Source organism: Chaetodon auriga, chromosome 7, assembly GCF_051107435.1.
Source record: "Chaetodon auriga isolate fChaAug3 chromosome 7, fChaAug3.hap1, whole genome shotgun sequence".
In the NCBI taxonomy this organism is placed as follows: Eukaryota; Metazoa; Chordata; class Actinopteri; order Chaetodontiformes; family Chaetodontidae; genus Chaetodon; species Chaetodon auriga.
In genome coordinates this window covers 14,682,209-14,699,524 of record NC_135080.1, presented here as the reverse complement: position 1 = coordinate 14,699,524, position 17,316 = coordinate 14,682,209, and the positions used below count along the sequence as shown (strand labels likewise).

Below are 17,316 nucleotides of genomic sequence, written 5' to 3'. Positions count from 1 at the left end.
TTCTGCCTTGTGTGTAGAAAAACATCTTTCACCTTCCGTTCTGTCCTCCCCTTTATCCCTGCTGTCTCTTCCTGTGTCTGTCTTTGAAAAAGTTTTTTAACATGACTCCATCAGTCTATCTGTCCATCCTCTCAACATGCCGATGTGTCTGTCGGTTTATCTACTATCTGTCAGGGTTCTACTCTGATCCACCAGAAGGTGGCCCCACCAACAGAAGGTCAGGGGTCACCGGTCCTGTCATTCATCGCTCTGGAGCAGTTCAATGCCATCCGCTTGGTCCAGGTATGTCAGATAACCAGAGCTTTGCTTCCCCTGTTTTGCATTCCCATTGCTTTCATGTATTCATACTACTGTATTTGTGCACTGAACTGCAAAGTAACTAGATGAGAACTGTCATAATGATCCAGTTCATGTACACTAAACTGTAAGTGTTGTCACAGGGTATCCACCAATCCCTGGCTGCACTGAGCAAGGTCATCAGAGGGACCCAACTGCTAACTCCTGAAGTCCAAAAACTAGCCACTGCTCTGCTCAATCAAGAGGTAAGAAAGAACAAAATACTCAAAGAGATGGCTTGTGGGTACATATCTGCCATCTGGTCTTTGCATTGCACTTGTATCAGTGGTATGAGATTAGCACACTACAGCCTTCCTGTGTCTTGTAAGTCATTTTTGATTCACCTCATCATAAAATACATAATGATGTTTGTCTGTTTGACTTACAGTGTGAAGTGTGAAGTTTGTCTTCATCACATTGTTTTAGAGGTGAAGTGTTGTGGCCACAGGGGCAGGCACACACACATACAGTATACAGAGCTTACTTGTAGACATCTAGTAAACACAGCATGTATCCTAATGTGTCTCCCCAGGCTGAGATGAGGACAAAGGGGATATGATGAGGTAGAGGAGGAGAGATGCACAATCAACCTTTTACTCCTTCTGTGTTTGTAGTCTCCTGAGGGAAGCCTCAGGCGTAACTCCTCTCTCACTGCTTTCCTCCTCTCTCTTTTATATTAATCAGCAGGCCTTTAGTCTCGTCCCCATCCTTCTCCCGAACAACTTCCTCCAGTTTTTGTCTCTAATGTTTTCCTCTCTCTTTCCTGGTCTCTTCCCTCTGACCAAGGACTGTCATGTTAGTCAAAAAAATATTTAAAAATGTATGATTTCCACATTTCTTTCACCATCTGGTACAAGCTTCCACAAATGAGGACACCTCATAGCGCATTATGATTGACCTATGTACTTTCTGCAGATGTATTGAACAGAAATTGTCGAGAGTATTCCTGGTTGAAAAAAGTTTTGTAACCTTGGAGAAAGGAAGAGCACGTGTCCTCGTTATTGATTCTGCTGTGTATGTTCAGGCGATCCACAAAATCCTTGACGCATATCAGATTCACTACCAGTAGAATTTAACACCTGATGACTGTGGTGACCCCAACTGGCAATATCTTGCATCACTGTCACAGCGAAAAATAAAGAAAACAAACATAAATCTGAATTCATTATTTTCTTAATTACTATCAGTTATCTTAACTCTGTGATTTTCATAACCATATTAACTTAAACCATGTACTGTATTGGCATGGCTACATGTGTAGTGTTTCAGTGTGTAAGTGCTCTTTAGCATTAGAATTTGTCACATGTAGAGTAAAGCAGTCTTCTGGCTATCTTATCTAATACTTTAACGTCAATCATTCTTTCACTGTCTGAAGTTATACTGTAAAGTGTAGAATAATTCTGTAGGTAATGACAGGAAATCCAGTCCACATCACCACCTCGAACAAAAGAAATGCCAGACAGAAGACAGTGGAGCTAAAGTTTGTCTGATAGAGCTGAACCCAAACATTTTACTGTGTATTAAAATGTACATCATTCAATCCCAAGAACTGATATGTCAGACAAAGCGTTACCTGTTGTTATTATTATTATTATTTGCATTATTCCTCTAACACTTCCTTTTACTTAAAGAACTATTCAAACAACATTTCCACATACAGTAACAGGTGGTTGTTGCTACTGCTAAAAACAGCTTTACAACACAGAATGTCAATGAGACGAAGAGCCTTCACTGCACAGGAGTGAAGGCTCCGACCATGTGCTGTTATATGTTTCAGCTTCCATAACTGATTAGCCCAGTTTCAACCAGAGAAGAGGAACAGAAAGAGCTGGTGATGTGATTTATAGATTTGGAAAATGGATCATGTGAGAGTTGTAATATTGCCAAAGTATGGCAGGCAAAGCTCTGGAGGAATCAGCTCCATTACCCCTCTCCTCAGCTGTGCAGTAAAAAATAATTAGATGCTTAGAAACTACCCAAGCATCAGAAAAGAGTGGTAAGCAGCCATGAGGACTGATGCAGAGATGGCATTTTAATTAAAGGTTAAAAAATATTTAGTATCAGTCAATTTTTCAGTGCCAGTTGTAGTAATTAGCATGTCAATACTGACTGTTTTTATTTTATTTAGTCATCGTGGTTACTTTCAAACAAACTGGAGGTCAAAAAGCAAAAAGTGATCAAAGGAATCTTCTTATTCAAAACATGAACTAACCAAAAACTCCTCACCTGCGACCTGAAAAATTCAGCAAGTTACCTGCTGAATCTGCACCAAGTAAATGCTTTGGGTACAAACTGCAATGCAAAACCACATGTGCATTCCTCATGGGGTAATATGTGTGGTTACAAGCACTGAGTATGAATCAAATAAGCACAAACGTTTTGGAGGAAGTATTCAGTGATTTCTTTGTTTCAAACAAGTTAAGGAGTGCTCACGCTTGCTCAGTCTATTTATTTGCCATGTATGTAAACAAATTTGTGGTCTGAAATTGTACCAGTCCTTTGGATATTTTCACTAAATGCTGATGAAAATAATAAAAAAATATAGATCTGAATCTGCGCTCTGGTATGCTTTCAGTGGATACGAATGGCCCTGAAAGTAAATTTCTTGTCTGGTATCAATAGCATTGATTATAAAGTATAAAAAAATATTTGCAAATTGCAGCGACATCACTCAAGCCTGCATGTTTATCTCCTCACACACTTCAATGTGACACACAGACACACACAGCAGGAGAGTGACTGAGTGGTTGACTCGCAGCTAAAAGACTTGCGAGGTTCCCTTTTAGCTCCGTTTTGACTTCTAAGCTTGAATATCATCAAATTCTTAGTCCTCAGTCTCCCACTGTGCATATTTGTGGAAGGCTTTGATCTCTGTTGAACAGTTTAAGCAACATGGACTGCCTAACCTGTTCCACGGTTAACAGAGGTCTACTGGGGGAAGCTTTCTTTTGCCACCTGTGCACAGTCACTGCGTTTGTCAGTGTCTTCCATGCGAGCATTTCAAAACTACACAGATGAGAGTGTTGATTAAGGTCAGGCAACTAAAACTACTAAGTTAGCATCTGGGAAGATTCTCGTCTTTGTTGAAGAAAATCAACATTGGCTGTACTTTTGTACATTCATCCACTCCTCCTCCTCCTCACCCGCGTTTTGCTGCGCCACAAAAACATCACTGTGCTCTGTGCTTCTCTTTTTAAAAAATGAGCAGTGCTGTCCAGAGAAAAACAGCAGCATTTGTTGCTTTTCTGTGGAGGAATTTATTTTTTGCCAAACCACTGAGGCGGTGCACCGTAGCAGAGGTAAATGTGCTTTTGCTACAGTTTTAGTGTGAGACAAAGCTCATGGGCGGATGGATAAATAGAGGAAAGTGAGTCAAAGGATCTGTGCCATGTACTTAGATGATGAGGCAGACAGATTTGTGTATGCAGGAGTCTTTTGTCACTGTGATGCTTGAGGTAGCATTTCAGTTTAGTGTTGCAGGTCCACTATTTAGGCTAAATTTATATTGTGTATAGTAAGACAAGCACATTCTGCGTATCTGCATGTCACCCTTTGACATCAGAAGTTTAGGAGGAGCTCTGACATCACAGTAAACATGAATACAGATTGGGTTTTAGCCTCAGTCACAGTGACAGTGCAGGAAACATGACGTTTAAGACTGCTTAAGCAACTTCGGTTCAAAAACAGCTGAGGGGCAAATCTAGGGACTTTTTGGGCAGGACATTAGCTGCTTTCCCTTGAAGAATGTCTTCAGCGCAGTTCAGTGAATCTGCAGTCCTCCTCCATGCTGCGTCTCTGGCTCTCTTGGCTGACAGCTGCGTTCAGTCGACCACACAGCAGCCTGACTGAAGCACGTAGCTTGCTGATTGTGGACAGTCCACAGCGAAAATAACATGGTGCACTTTTTCTTTTGCTGACACTTGTTACATCTTTTTTTTCATTATGGCCCGAAATAAATTCTCACGTCCTCTGTGCCTGTTTCCCTCTGTCTCAGTGCCCTTTGACATGGCAGAATAAATGGGAGGGACCAGAGGAGCCAATGCAGTACATCAGAGCTGTGGTCACACGGGCTCTCGCCATACAGGTAACACGTGTGTGTGCGTGTGTGTTTATATAAAAAATGCTATATCTTATATACATACTCTTTCTCTGTCAGTCTTTGTGTCTCTCCTCCTTTCTCCCATAGGTGCACAAAGAATACCTGCAGCAAATAGACTCATACATATACTGTAGGCACATGTAGTGAAGCAAACACATACTGTACTGGCAGTAAAGGCATCTGCTGACGACCTCACTGGTTATTAAAAAAACCCAGACACCTCTGAGAGTCCTCTGTGGTACTACTCTCATGGGAACGAGACATAAGAGGCCTAAGAATTTTATAATCAGCATTAGCATAATGATTGAGGGATCTATTTAAATCCATGGCGCATTTATATCCTACCGGGAGCCTTGTCCTCCAGTTGTGACGAATATTACAGGAGGACACTGTTGGATTTCTTTAGTTTCAAACAATTTGTGTGAGACCTTGAACCTCAGAAATTGCCCCAGACCCTTTTTCTGATGTTTCCCCACATGACCGGAGCCCTTTGCCCAGAGCTTGGGTCCAAGGACCAGTCATAAGTACTTTAGGTTATGACTCAGACTAAAATTATTTATGACTGATCTGGGCAATGTGTTGACTAAAACCATGCCAGAAAAAATTCTAATGTTGTTTTCAAAAGCACTTCATAAATAAAAGCGGATTATTATTTCAAAGCATGAGGTTCTGGGAAGTGTTTGCCCTAGGTTGGTGCCAGGAAATAAAGGCTCTGGCTGAAACTCCTCTCTGTCTCCTCTCGAATGTGTCTGACTGTACGCCTACCTCAATATGCTTTGGCTGACTAGAATACACACATACACATATGCATGCTCAGAAATTCTTTATTTCTGTGTGAATTTGGTGCGTTTGATGATTCGTGTGGGCGAGCCTCACTGCCTGCGTCTGTCTGTCTGTCTGCTGGCCGGCCGGCCTGCCTGCCTACCCATCTGTTTGTGTGTGTGTCTCCCTGTCTGCCTGCCTCTTTCTGCACTCCATCTGTCTTCATGTGTGTCTATCTGGAGGCTGCACTGTCCTTAACTGTCTATTGCTGCCCATCAGCACTGAGTGATATCTCTGTTAGCAGCGTGTCTGTGTCCTGTTAGCTAATCAGTCTAATAAAGGCGGAGACGGTCAGAGCTGCTGCTGAGTGGAGCTGCTGAAGAATAAAGAGCTAACAGCATAGCAGCGCACCCCAGACGCACAGGACGACCTTGAAAACACCCAAATGCTCTCTCTCTCTCTCTCACACACACACACACACACACACACAAATACTATGCATACCAATACACACTGGCTATGTGTGTGCATGTCTGTGTGCATCTGCTTGCAAGTATGTGTGAATGTGGGTATGAGATTCTGCATATTTTTTCTTGGCATAACGCTCATCCTAATTTATCTCTAAAGCCAGTGCAGACTGATGCTGTGCTCAAAAGGAATCCATTTATAACAGAGATTGGATCAGATGTTTGCTCTTTCTGCCTCTGTTTGTCAGCAATTTTCCTCACCTGACCTCCAAATCCACTAGTTTCTATGGTGATTAAGAGAAAACTGCCTGCCTGTGAAAGAACAGAAATGCAAAATAGGGCCCGGAATAGATCAAGACTTCAATCTTAGGTCAACTCTCAAGGTTTAAGTCTGGCCATTGCAGAAATGCAGGCCTATATCATGATAAATGTGGCTTTGAATGTGAAATCAGTTGTTGTGCCACTCTGTGCAATATTCCCCAAAGAAGCAAGGAAAACATACAAACGGAGAACTAAGACTGCGTTGTGTGATATCCTGTCAGGTTAAGTCCTGAGCTGTGCCTTTGACAAGATTAACTAGTTTTGTGGGGACACAGAAGCAGGCTCTTTACCTGATCGAATCAGATGTTGCTGAATAAGGTGGATCAGCAGCATCGGATCAGGCTTAGACAGGTGTATTTCCAGTCACACAGATCCACACTGTCTACCTACAGTATAGCTGTATACAGTGTTTGTTGTCTTTTAGTATCTACTGACACACACATGGCTGTCTCTGAGTGCATGTGGTGCCTAAAGTTGCCACCTCAAAGTATGCAGAACTTTTCGCTCCAGGAACTACTTTTCAGTTGTGTGTGTGTTTCCTGCACAGATAAGACAAATTACTCCGCTAATGTGAAAACGCAGCAGCTGTTTTTATGCGTCATTTTTCTGCACAACTATACAGCAACAAGGCCTGGACGTCACTGTTGGTCCGTCTGTCTTTATTCTCTGTCTCCATGCTGATGTGCTGATTTGCGGTTGCAGATACTTCACAGTGGTGGGTGAAATAAAATGCTGTGAGTACTTGGCTAATCAGAAAGGTTCAAGGTTCCTGCAGTTCTGAAAAGTACAACCCCCACGCAGGGACTTTTTAGGAGGTCAATTAATGTGCCCGGAACTTTGTTTAGACCCCGGTCCCTGTGGCGGAAAAGCACCAAAGATTCTGAGACCCTGGAGAAAATTCCTACAGTGGAAACACGGCTTCAGTATACAGTATATACACACACCCTCAAATGGGAATCTATATGTTTATGCCTCCTCCTCTGTGTGTGCGTGTGTGTGTGTGTGTGTGTGTGTGTGTGTGTGTGTGTGTGTGCGTGTGTGTGTGCACTCATTGTATTCCCATTAGCTGGTAATTGGGGTTCCAGTGTTATCAGTTTGTTGATGTGGTGATAAAAGGACAAGGGGACATTAAATACTGTATCGGCCACACATTTTTATTGACTTTATGTTTTGCCCCCTGCCTTTGTGACCCTTTTTATCTCTCATTAACAAATACACACTGACTCGGATAGAAATTATGATCATTCCACTCAGAAATCGATGTGCTCTGTGAAAGCTGAAAACGAACTGAAAAGCCAAATACAATACAAACATTTGCTCTTTGTCACCGGACTATTCATGGCGAGATGGTGAATATTCAGAGCAAATATTTTAAGTATTCAGAGTCTGCTCTATTTGTTTCAAATTTCACCACTTCAGCTGAAGAAAACTGTATTCTCATTATCAGTCATTGATCCACTAAATGTTTTGCCTGACTCCTGCGTGAAGCCGATTTTATGCCTGAGTTACGTGCTATCTCGGAGTGCTTATTTGTTATTTGCTAGGTTTTTGGTTAATTAATCTGTGTGTGTGTGTGTCTCTGTGTGTGTTTGTCTATATGTGTGCGTATCCAGGGTTGGGTGGAGCGTGCAGGCAGACAAGCTCTTCTATCAGACACCCTAGATCTAGCTGAGCTCTTCCACCCTGACACCTTCCTCAACGCTTTGAGACAGGAAACAGCCAGGTAACGCTGAATGCTTGTGGGTTTCTGTGAGACCGGACGAGCGTGCAGGCTGAGGTCAGTAACATCTTTCTGTGGTTTTAGGTCCATGGGTTGTTCCATGGATAGTCTGGTGTTTGTCTCGTCCTGGAGGAGTCCCGTTGCACAGGCCAAGCTTCAAGTCAAGGTAGGAATGACAACAAGCAAACATTAACTCAGATCATGCGCACAGACAGCAGACACACACACTGCTCCCACCCAGCTGCAGAATACTGACGCTATAAACAAGGCAGACTATGGCTGAGTGATAATTGGAAAATAATGGAGTAAAAGACCGCAGGAATGGAATACAGATGCAGATAAGAAGGCAGGACCTGAAAGACAAAAGAAAGTTAGAAAGAGTTTGCTGCATAGCCATCCTGCCGGTGAGTCACCTCTAATCTCCTGTGCTGTTGTGGTGCATTTGATGGGCAGAAATTCATACGACTAAAGGAGTGGGAGCTCACATACTGTAAAAAAAAACAAAAAAAAAACACTCTTTTTTCCTTTCATGTTCTCATTAAAGGGTGATATAATTGTATTGTCTGTAATTCAAATACTTTTAGGCATTTGTTTCTTTTCTGTCATGCCAATAAAAATTGGCCAGACTTGACTTGCACTTAGCTGAAATATACAAAGAGAGAGGGGAAGGGTGTGGGTGCTTAAAATGAGGCTGCAGCTGCAGGGAGGGAAGGGAAATATTCAGACATCTGACAGAGAAAGAGAAAGGGGATAATTGTTGTGAAGCAATGAGCTCTCTTACACACACACACACACATTGTAGCTTTTTCTGGATTTGTGTCTTGCTCTCTCTCTCTTTTTCTTGCCCAGATTATGGTGATTTAGTAGTTGTCTGTGTATGTTTGACTTGACGCCAGAGTTCCCTTTATTGTCTGGCCTACTGTGGAAAATCCCTGAGTCACTGGACTCAATTCGCTCATGTAAACACTCTCTCTCGTGTACAGTGTGCATAACATGCGAGTTAATCTGGTGACAGCAATCTGTGTCTACATGTGCATACGCTCTGACCTGTTTTCCTTCCTTCCATTTTTCTCTCTCGTCTCTTTGTACCTCACCACACGTTTTGGCTCCGTCGTCCTGTCCTTCTGTTTAATCTGCTGCTGATGAGCTCTCGTCTCTGCATCTCCTCAGTTTACAGTCACGGCGTTTTATTTTTGTCTTTTTGTCTGCCCCTCACACCATCTGTCTCACTCTTCTTCCAGGTTGGAGGTCTCCAGTTGGAGGGTTGCAGTTTTGACGGTGTTCATCTGTGTGAGAATCAGCATGACTCTCCCAGTGTGTCGGCTGTCCCTCCCTGCTGCATGGCCTGGGTTCCACAGGTATGTATTCCTGTTCGTATAACATGGACTGACAGACTTCAGCCCAAATAATCACATTTATGGTTCTGTTAGATTTAGATTTTCTGCTGTAATCATGAAATCTAACAACTAAAAGTGACAATTAGACATTTTTATTCAGGTCTAAGCGTAGTTTAGCATGGCAGAATGCTAAATGCTTATGGGAATCTTTGGGGATTTGATCATTGATTAGTTTTTGTCGCACCTCAGTAACAGCTCTAATTTATTTTATCATCCTAACACATGTAAGCTACTTAAATATACAGTAATCGTGCACACATCATTAATGTGTGTGTTCTGTGTTTCATCCTAGAACTCTGCCGCTGACTCCACCGCATCAGAGGAGAGTATCTGGCTGCCTCTGTACACAAGCTCAGAGAGGGTGAAGGTGGTCACGCACATCTGTCTGCCCTGTGGAGCAAACCCCAACCAGTGGCTACAGACCGGAGCCGCCCTCTTTCTCAAACAGCAGTAATGCGAGCTCATCTCGGTGAGGGCGAGCTCACAGAGACAGTAACGACAAGGGCTTTTGTTGAGCACCGTAAGCCTCAGGTGGAGATAATGTTGAATGTTGTTGTGAAAGGCAGATTTGACTGGGGTAACAAATAACAGGACAAATATATCGACACTCCGATTTGTCAGGCTCTGATACCCCTGAGTTCTCTCACTGTTAGTTTCATAAAACACGACTACACTACACTCATCTTTCACATTTCATAAAGTAGTGTCAAATTATCCAAATGTCATCTTGTATTTTGCTGAAAGTTTTTGCCTCAAATGTTTGTTTCTCATTTATTCTGTTGACTGAGTGTATTTTTGGACCTTATTTATTCAAAATAAAGATGAAATTTAAAAAAAAAACCTCAAACTCTCCCTTATTTTAATTTCAGGTCAAAATATATGATTAACATAGAACACAGAGAGGTGCATGTGTGCGTGTGTGTGTGTGTGTGTGTGTGTGTGTGTGTAAGTAAGTGTGCTTCAGAGCTGACTGACCCTCACACACATTATCAGTAGTCACAACTGTCCAGCAGTAAACAATACAGATCACAGTTCACTCTGGCTCTCACTAAAATCTGCTGAAACAGGCATGAAGCGCCTCAGTGTTTGTTCCCAAAGCAAAGTTGTTGTCTCACACACACACACACACACACACACACACACACACACACGCACATTCACAAGCACTCAGTTCCTAACGTCTGTGTGATTGGTTGTGAGTTGAGGTTGAGCAGAGCCAGTGAAGCTGTGATGGATGACCACAGAACTACAAGGGGAGGGTGTGAGGTGTGTAAGGTCCGCATGTTTGTGTGTGTTCGTGTATGAATCCAACCAAGAGTATCAAATTTGATTGATGGCTTAATTAAGTGTTTTTTTCCCACTGTATCCTCCTGTTTGCATTTATGCAGTTGTGCAAACATTGGCGTCTGCGTGTGCACTCTCCTTTGGATGTACGTGCGTTTGTGGAGACAGAGAAAGGGGTTGGAATGAGGGAGGAGCGGGTATTGTGTGTGCACTGCAGTGTGACAAAATGGGAGTGAAATGGAACAGCGGGTTTAAAAAAGAGAGGATTGGATTTCGGTGAAACACAGCCCTCTGGGTCAGAGAGTGAAAGAGAGACAGAGGGATGGAGGCAGAGAGAGGGAGAGATGATGCAGGGAGCGAGGGGGAGCCAGAAAAAGGCTATAAAACCTGTTTGAGAAAATTGTAGAGAAACAGGAAAATGAGGGCAGCAGAGGGGACGGAGGTTGGGAGGGTCAAAGGGAAAGAGATGGATGGAGAGGGTTAGTAGTGAGTGAGTTACGGAAAAATGAAGAGGAGGGCAGAGTGTGGGAGCAAAGAGATAATATTTATTCAAGGACACTGCTAGTGGTTATAGACACTTCAGTACCAGACTGCCAGTTGATTTGTTCTTCACCTTCTGCACCTTCACGTTTAAGGCACATGTTTGTGCACATGCACTCTCGGCATATCGGTTAAATGTCGCCGCAATGAGTCGAAGTCAAAGCCAACTCTGATTTTCCCGAGTTGTTTTAGCGATCTACCAAAGTGCTCGTCAAAATTTCTTCACTGTAGAAACTGGATTCGAAACACAAAGCGTTGTTGCACAAGTCTTCCTTAAGTTTTGATGACTGGTAATCCTGCGGGCAGAGGTGGGGAATTAACAGCAGCATCGCAGCACAAACACAAAATGCTTTGCCGAGGGCTTGTTTCCAAGGTAATGTGTTTGCAGAGTTTGTCTTTATCACAAATTAGCATGCCAGGTTTGAGACACTATTGGGATAAAATTCTGACTCCGGTGGCGTTCGCTAGCAACTTTGGTGAGATGTTTGTTTGGGTTTTTGATCACAAACCCACACAATATGAGTCATTTCAGAGCAGTGATTTAAATGCAGCACATTTGTCACATCCCTACAAGACATGTCTGAACTTTGTGTCAAAATCCTACTTCTCGGTCTTCTGCATCTTCTATGATCATTCTCCTCCCTCCATTCTCCTGCTATGCTATTTTCTTTTTCACTTTTGTGACCCTCCATCCTCCATTCATTCTTCTCTGACTTCCACCATTCACAGTGTTTGGGGCCGTCTTACGCTGTTTAACCAACAATACAATGCAATGCTTCCGTCAAGCTCGCCTATGTGAGACATAAACATTTTCATTTTGTCCGGTAATCTTTCTAACACACTCAGTCCAAATAAATACTAAGAAATGTGAGGATATAAACAGAAGAGAAGGAGAATGTTTCATGTGTTTTCCTGTCCTGTAGATATGTAATCATTCCATCTCATAATGGAGTCAGACTTGTTCATTTCGTCTGTCCTGACACAGCTCGTCTAATGCATCTGACCCTGGTATTTTTTCAAATTTACCCAGCATGCTAACTGGGCCAACATCTGGTGGATCCCCATAAAACAAGAGCGGTGAAATGTTTTGGATTCCTGCACGAGGCTGGCGTTCTCATTTGGGTTTCCGGATTTAAAATGTTAATCACTGCTGCACCAAGTGTTGAGCCACATTGCAGTGAGAGAACCACAGAAACCTCAGATGAGCCACAGCCAGCTGCAATGTAACGTCGGACGAAGTGAATTCACTTATGTTGCAGAGAAGCACTGATACCATCACTATTAGCACCATTACGCTGCGCACACTCGGACTGGCACATGTTAGATAGCAGTGTAAAATTCACTCTAAACATTATATTCCCTTTTTTCACCAAACACCATACAAGTGTGTTGTGTCAGGCTTTTGAGGAGGTCTTGGTGCTGTTTTAAGTCTCGGACTGGAGCCTGGTTTCTGGGGCACCTAGTAACAACACCTCTGGTCTCTCCCACTGCTTCCATCAGCTTCACTGTGGACACTGTGTGTCATTCCCACATTTCACTGTGCTGTTTCCCCAATAAACACACTGGATTACAAAATCTCTCACAGTATGTCCCACCTGAGCGGAGGGTTTTCAGGCGGTGGGAAGTGAGAGGAAAAGCTAACACTGTCCACAGGATGCTCTGGAGGAGGAGGAGGAGGAGGAGGATGGGAAAGTGCTGAAAGGACACTGTAGGGAAGCAGGTTGGAGGAAGTGTGGAGTGAGATGGGGACATCGCTGGCAGGATGGCAAAATGTTGGAGAGGACGAACGGGATCAACCAGCAATCAACTGGAATATGTGTTTAACATTTAACATTTATATGAAAATGTGTCCATGTACTTCAGTAACTGTGTATTTACAATAAATGATGGTGGTATTTTTCTCTTGTCAACAAATTGCAGGCAAAGACCAGATCCTACAATGAATTGAATCCAGGGTGGAAGTGATGAATTGCATTTTAGTCTATAATCAGTCAGTCTCCTAAGTGGACCTGTTTCTTCATCTTAAGTATGTACCTCACCACACTTCAAGCTTCTCAGCTGCACAACAATGCAATAAAATCACGGAAGAGGTCATTATGGGTTATAGTTAAAATTAGCATTATTATACCTGGCGTAAGATACAACGCACCACCCGGTGAGGACGCTGAGCGACACAAATCAAACACACCCACGATGCTGGGTGACCAGGTGACCAGGTGCATGCTGGGTTTGGCTGAACGCTGAACGATAATATCCTCGTGGCGGATTTACTGAGGAGCTTCTGCTTTCAGTGCGCTTTGTGGGGCCTTTTGCTGGTTCTGATGATCCCTGGTGTGACCGCACTTTGTTGGAAACGTGGTTTGGTTATTTTCAGCGCTGAGAGTGAACGAGGAGAGAAGCTGACCCTGGAGCAGCTTGTGGAAGACCTGGCGGCTGCACAGTTCCAGCTCTCCCGTTCATCCAGGTGAGTGATGTCCACAGGTAGTGTCTGTGCTTGATTGGGCCTGTGTGTGCGCGCGGCTGCTGTGGAGTTTACACTGTTCATACATCCGCTTGCCGTCTGCTTGAAAATGCTTGTTGGCCCCTTCTCTCTTTGTCGGTCTTTTTCAATTGTTTTTATTCTTTTATTTATCTATTTTTACCTTTTTTCTGTTTAATTCCAGTAAAGCGACACTAAGGAAGTCAGTCATATATTGATAGCTGATCATCAGCTGTGTGAACAGGCTGCAGATGTCCATTGGTGGACATTGGTTTGGAGTGAAAGGCTTGTAGGTGTGATGTTGTTCTGCTTGTGTGCACACGGACACCTCACTGCACTTTGATTTGCAGTCTAAAGCTGTTCTTTAGTTTAATGGTTCTATCATTTGACTTGATTGTACTTTCACTTGAGTAGGATGTCTTTAAAGTATCAGTACTTATTATTGAGTGAAATATATTCTGGTCGTAGTTCCATTCCTGGATCCTGTCATTAAGTGCTCTCTCTGTGAGCCTGGTATGTCTGTGCCTCTTCTGGGAGAAAAACCATTGAGCCACATCTTTGCACTGGGTGACATGTTCCTATGTTGAGATGAAAATGTGATTTATTTTGAGTCAATCCCATTTGACAGTCCTCCTGCAGTATTGAGCAGCAAATCTGTGACTGAAAATAGTCTGCAACAGATGTACCACGTCCTCCTGTTGGAGTTTTAGGAAATAATTTGTCCATTTTTAGAAATAAAACTATGCTTTCTATATTTTTGACCCTTTATAAAGATTTATTTATTCAGTAGGAACAAATCGGCTTGAGGCTGAGAGCCAAAGACAGGCTGGTGATGGACTAACAAAGTGCTGGTTTTGATCTTTTCCTGGTGTTTAATGGCATTGAAGAAAGTTTAAAATATTATCCGACGAAAGTGCTGATTTGGAAAAAAGCTTTTGCAGCACTTTTTATGCCTTTTGTGTTTTTGCTCATCCTGTGTATTTGTTGTAAATTGCTGTGTTGTCTGCTGTTAAACATGCCATACTGTTGATATGCATAGTTTCTGTTTTGTCTCTCTCTTTTTTTTTTTTTGTTAATTAACAAAAGATGTTGACTGCCTCAGTAATCATACAAGATTCATTTTATCTCATCTGTGATGTGACATTTGGGTCAGAATTTCCAAGCAGAGAGTTGATCCTTTCATCTCTGAGAGGTAATATTATAGAACCGCCAACATTACCTGCATGATATCTAAGATACCTTCATCTTGTAATGGTCCTTTTCTGAGTGCAGCTCTGTCATGCAGGAAGAGGGTATAGATTTTAATAAGGCGCTGTACAAATGGTCAGCCGCTGCTTCAGCCAGCATGAAAACATCATGCACCTGCTAATAACTATATGATCCCCAGTGAACATTAAATTAATTGCACAGCGTTTTACCCACATTGAAAAGATTGAAGGTCCAAATGATCACACGTTCGATCGTGCTGGCCTCCTGCTCTGAGAATAAATACAGTCTAATCATGGCAGAAAAAAAAAAAATCTTTCCAGTATTATAACTGCTTCCTATGATAGCCTATCATGTATCGGAGCTACTAGCCTGCAGATGTGGCCTGAAGCTCTGCAAGATTTCCAGAAAGTGAATGTGCAGCAATCCTTTAAGTGCTGGGAACAATCTGTGGGATGGACTGCACCATAGTACAGTATACTGACTGTACGTCAAATCAAAGTTTATTATAGCCCAATATCACTATAGCCCAATAAGTATGCTACAAAGTGCTGTACTTAAAATAAAACAATATTGAATATTAGCAAAACATATAAAAATGTAAAAAGTGAGATAAATGACATATAAAACGTTACAAATTTGAAAATATATTTAAGTAAATTTGGTAAGATACAGCATTTCAGTTGTCTCAGCAGGTAAAAGGAGGAAGCTAGATGACATTTTTTGTTCAATTTCTAATAGGCATTTCTCCAGCTTCACCAGCTGATGGCAGGCGTCAGGAGAAAGCCGAGTATCAATAGAAATGGAAACCCAGTCTGTAACGGTTGATTAATGTACATGCAACATGTAAATAGGGAGAAGAATAGGGCCAAGCACAGATCCCTGTGGCACACCGTAACCCACCTTAGTGTGGTCTATTGTGTAAAACAGTGAGATCTGTTAGATGAATATGATCTAAACCAGGAGAAAGCAGCGTCACTGAGACCTTTATCACTTCCTAGACTATCTAATAGAATGTGGCGATCAAGTGTATCGAAAGCTGCACTGAAGCAAGCTGAATCTGAAGCAAGTAATAAATCATTTACCACTTTTGTCAGAGCAGTTTCTGCGCTGTGGACTTTCCCGAAGCCGGGCTGACGAGGTTCAAACAGGTTACAGGATGAAACGAGATCTATGCATTGCAGAGCCTGCTTTTTCAAGGAGTTTTGAAAAGAATGGCAGATTTGTGATTGATCTGTCGTTGCTGATCGGACCTGGGTCCAGGTTGTGCTTCTTTAGGAGTGGCCTGATCGTCCTTGTTTTAAAAGATGAAAGCTCAGTTCCATTAGTGAGAGAGCAAGTTTATTATTTGCAATAAAAGTGGGTCCCTACATGAAATACCGTGAGTGTGTAAAAGCCTCAGAATATGGGAAAGTTGACTGCTGTACAGTGAAAGACTTTACAGCCTCCCTTCAGCAGGAGGAAACACAGCTTCTGTGTTGTGCTGCGAGATTTTTTACAGTACGCCTCTCCTTTGTTTATAAGTGTGAGTGGAAATGTGGGAACACACATATGCTCTCCTCAGTATACTGAATAGTGGTGTTTGTGTGTGTGCTGGCTCTCTCCCTCGAGACATATCCTGCCTCCAGCGGAGTCAGAGGGGCTGACAGATGACCACAAGGTCACTCGTCTCTCTGATCTGTGATCCTCTCCCGAGACGCAGACACACTTCAGGGGAATTTCCTGCTCTTTTTCTCTCTTTGCCTCATCTCGCTTCTGTTCTCTCCACCTGTGTTGTTTGACTGTTGCTCTTCTTTGTTCTCTTACACCTTTTTCCTCTCCCTCCTTTCTCTCCCTCGGTCCACTCCTCCCCTGCTGTCTCTACAACTTCTCACTTATCTCTGTGTTCTGCATCTTTGCTTCTCAAACCATCTCTTCTTGCGTCACCCTCTTTCTCTGTATATTTCCTGCTGTAATCCATGATCTCCCTGCAGACTAAGGGGATTATTGTATTATGGCTAGATGTTAGACAGGATTCCTTCAGGACTTCTTACCATCTCAGACTGTATTTAAAACTCCTGCTGGTTGAGACAAAAAGCCTTTTTTCCCCTTTTAAACAGCAATTGTAACCTATAATTGCTTTCTTTCCATTGAAAACTGCCCTGCACCATAGTGGGTAGTGTCATATTATAATTAACATTATAGCCTGCAGGAACAGGCTGGGGGTTGTGATTGTATGATATGACTTTATGCCTATAACATCACAAGGCAAGATCCAGAAAGAGTCTCCTGTATGCACTTGGTTATACACACACCTTAAGTAAAAATACATGTGAAAGTATGTTTCTACACACTGGATGTTGACATTTCAATGACTGCTTTTTCTTTTTTGAACGAATCCCGTGAACAGCCTCTTGCATGCTGTTGTTTTGTTCAGTGCAAACAATGATACAGCTTGCAGTGACTCAGCTTGGCTGCAGTTCGGGGTTGTTGTTTCTGAGAGAATTGCATCCATTAAGGTGAAGAGGTCGCCCCAATAAAACAGGGAGGGCAGAAATGGATTTTGTAGTCTGTCAGTACACAGAGACCTTTCATTTGGCAGTGCTGGAGAGCAAGTTTTACATTCTCTGAGCGCTTTAGACGCTCAGGTTGAAAGCATGCAGTGAGCCCTGTTCTAAATCTTTCAAATCATCTGTTGGGATTCTTCTCATCATCAAGTTTTGTTA

The 17,316-nt window shown here is 42.6% G+C and overlaps 1 protein-coding gene across 1 annotated transcript in view; it reads left to right on the top strand.

Moving 5' to 3' along the window:
• dync2h1 (dynein cytoplasmic 2 heavy chain 1) overlaps window positions 1–9,932 on the top strand; it is a 98,747-nt gene extending 88,815 nt beyond the window's left edge. Inside the window, exons 91-97 of the mRNA XM_076735074.1 lie at window positions 175–282; window positions 441–542; window positions 4,331–4,420; window positions 7,599–7,708; window positions 7,790–7,871; window positions 8,947–9,063; window positions 9,395–9,932. Coding sequence (XP_076591189.1) covers window positions 175–282; window positions 441–542; window positions 4,331–4,420; window positions 7,599–7,708; window positions 7,790–7,871; window positions 8,947–9,063; window positions 9,395–9,556 — 771 coding nt within the window. The 3' untranslated portion in view covers window positions 9,557–9,932. The remainder of the gene's footprint in view (window positions 1–174; window positions 283–440; window positions 543–4,330; window positions 4,421–7,598; window positions 7,709–7,789; window positions 7,872–8,946; window positions 9,064–9,394) is intronic.
• Window positions 9,933–17,316: the final 7,384 nt, after the last annotated feature.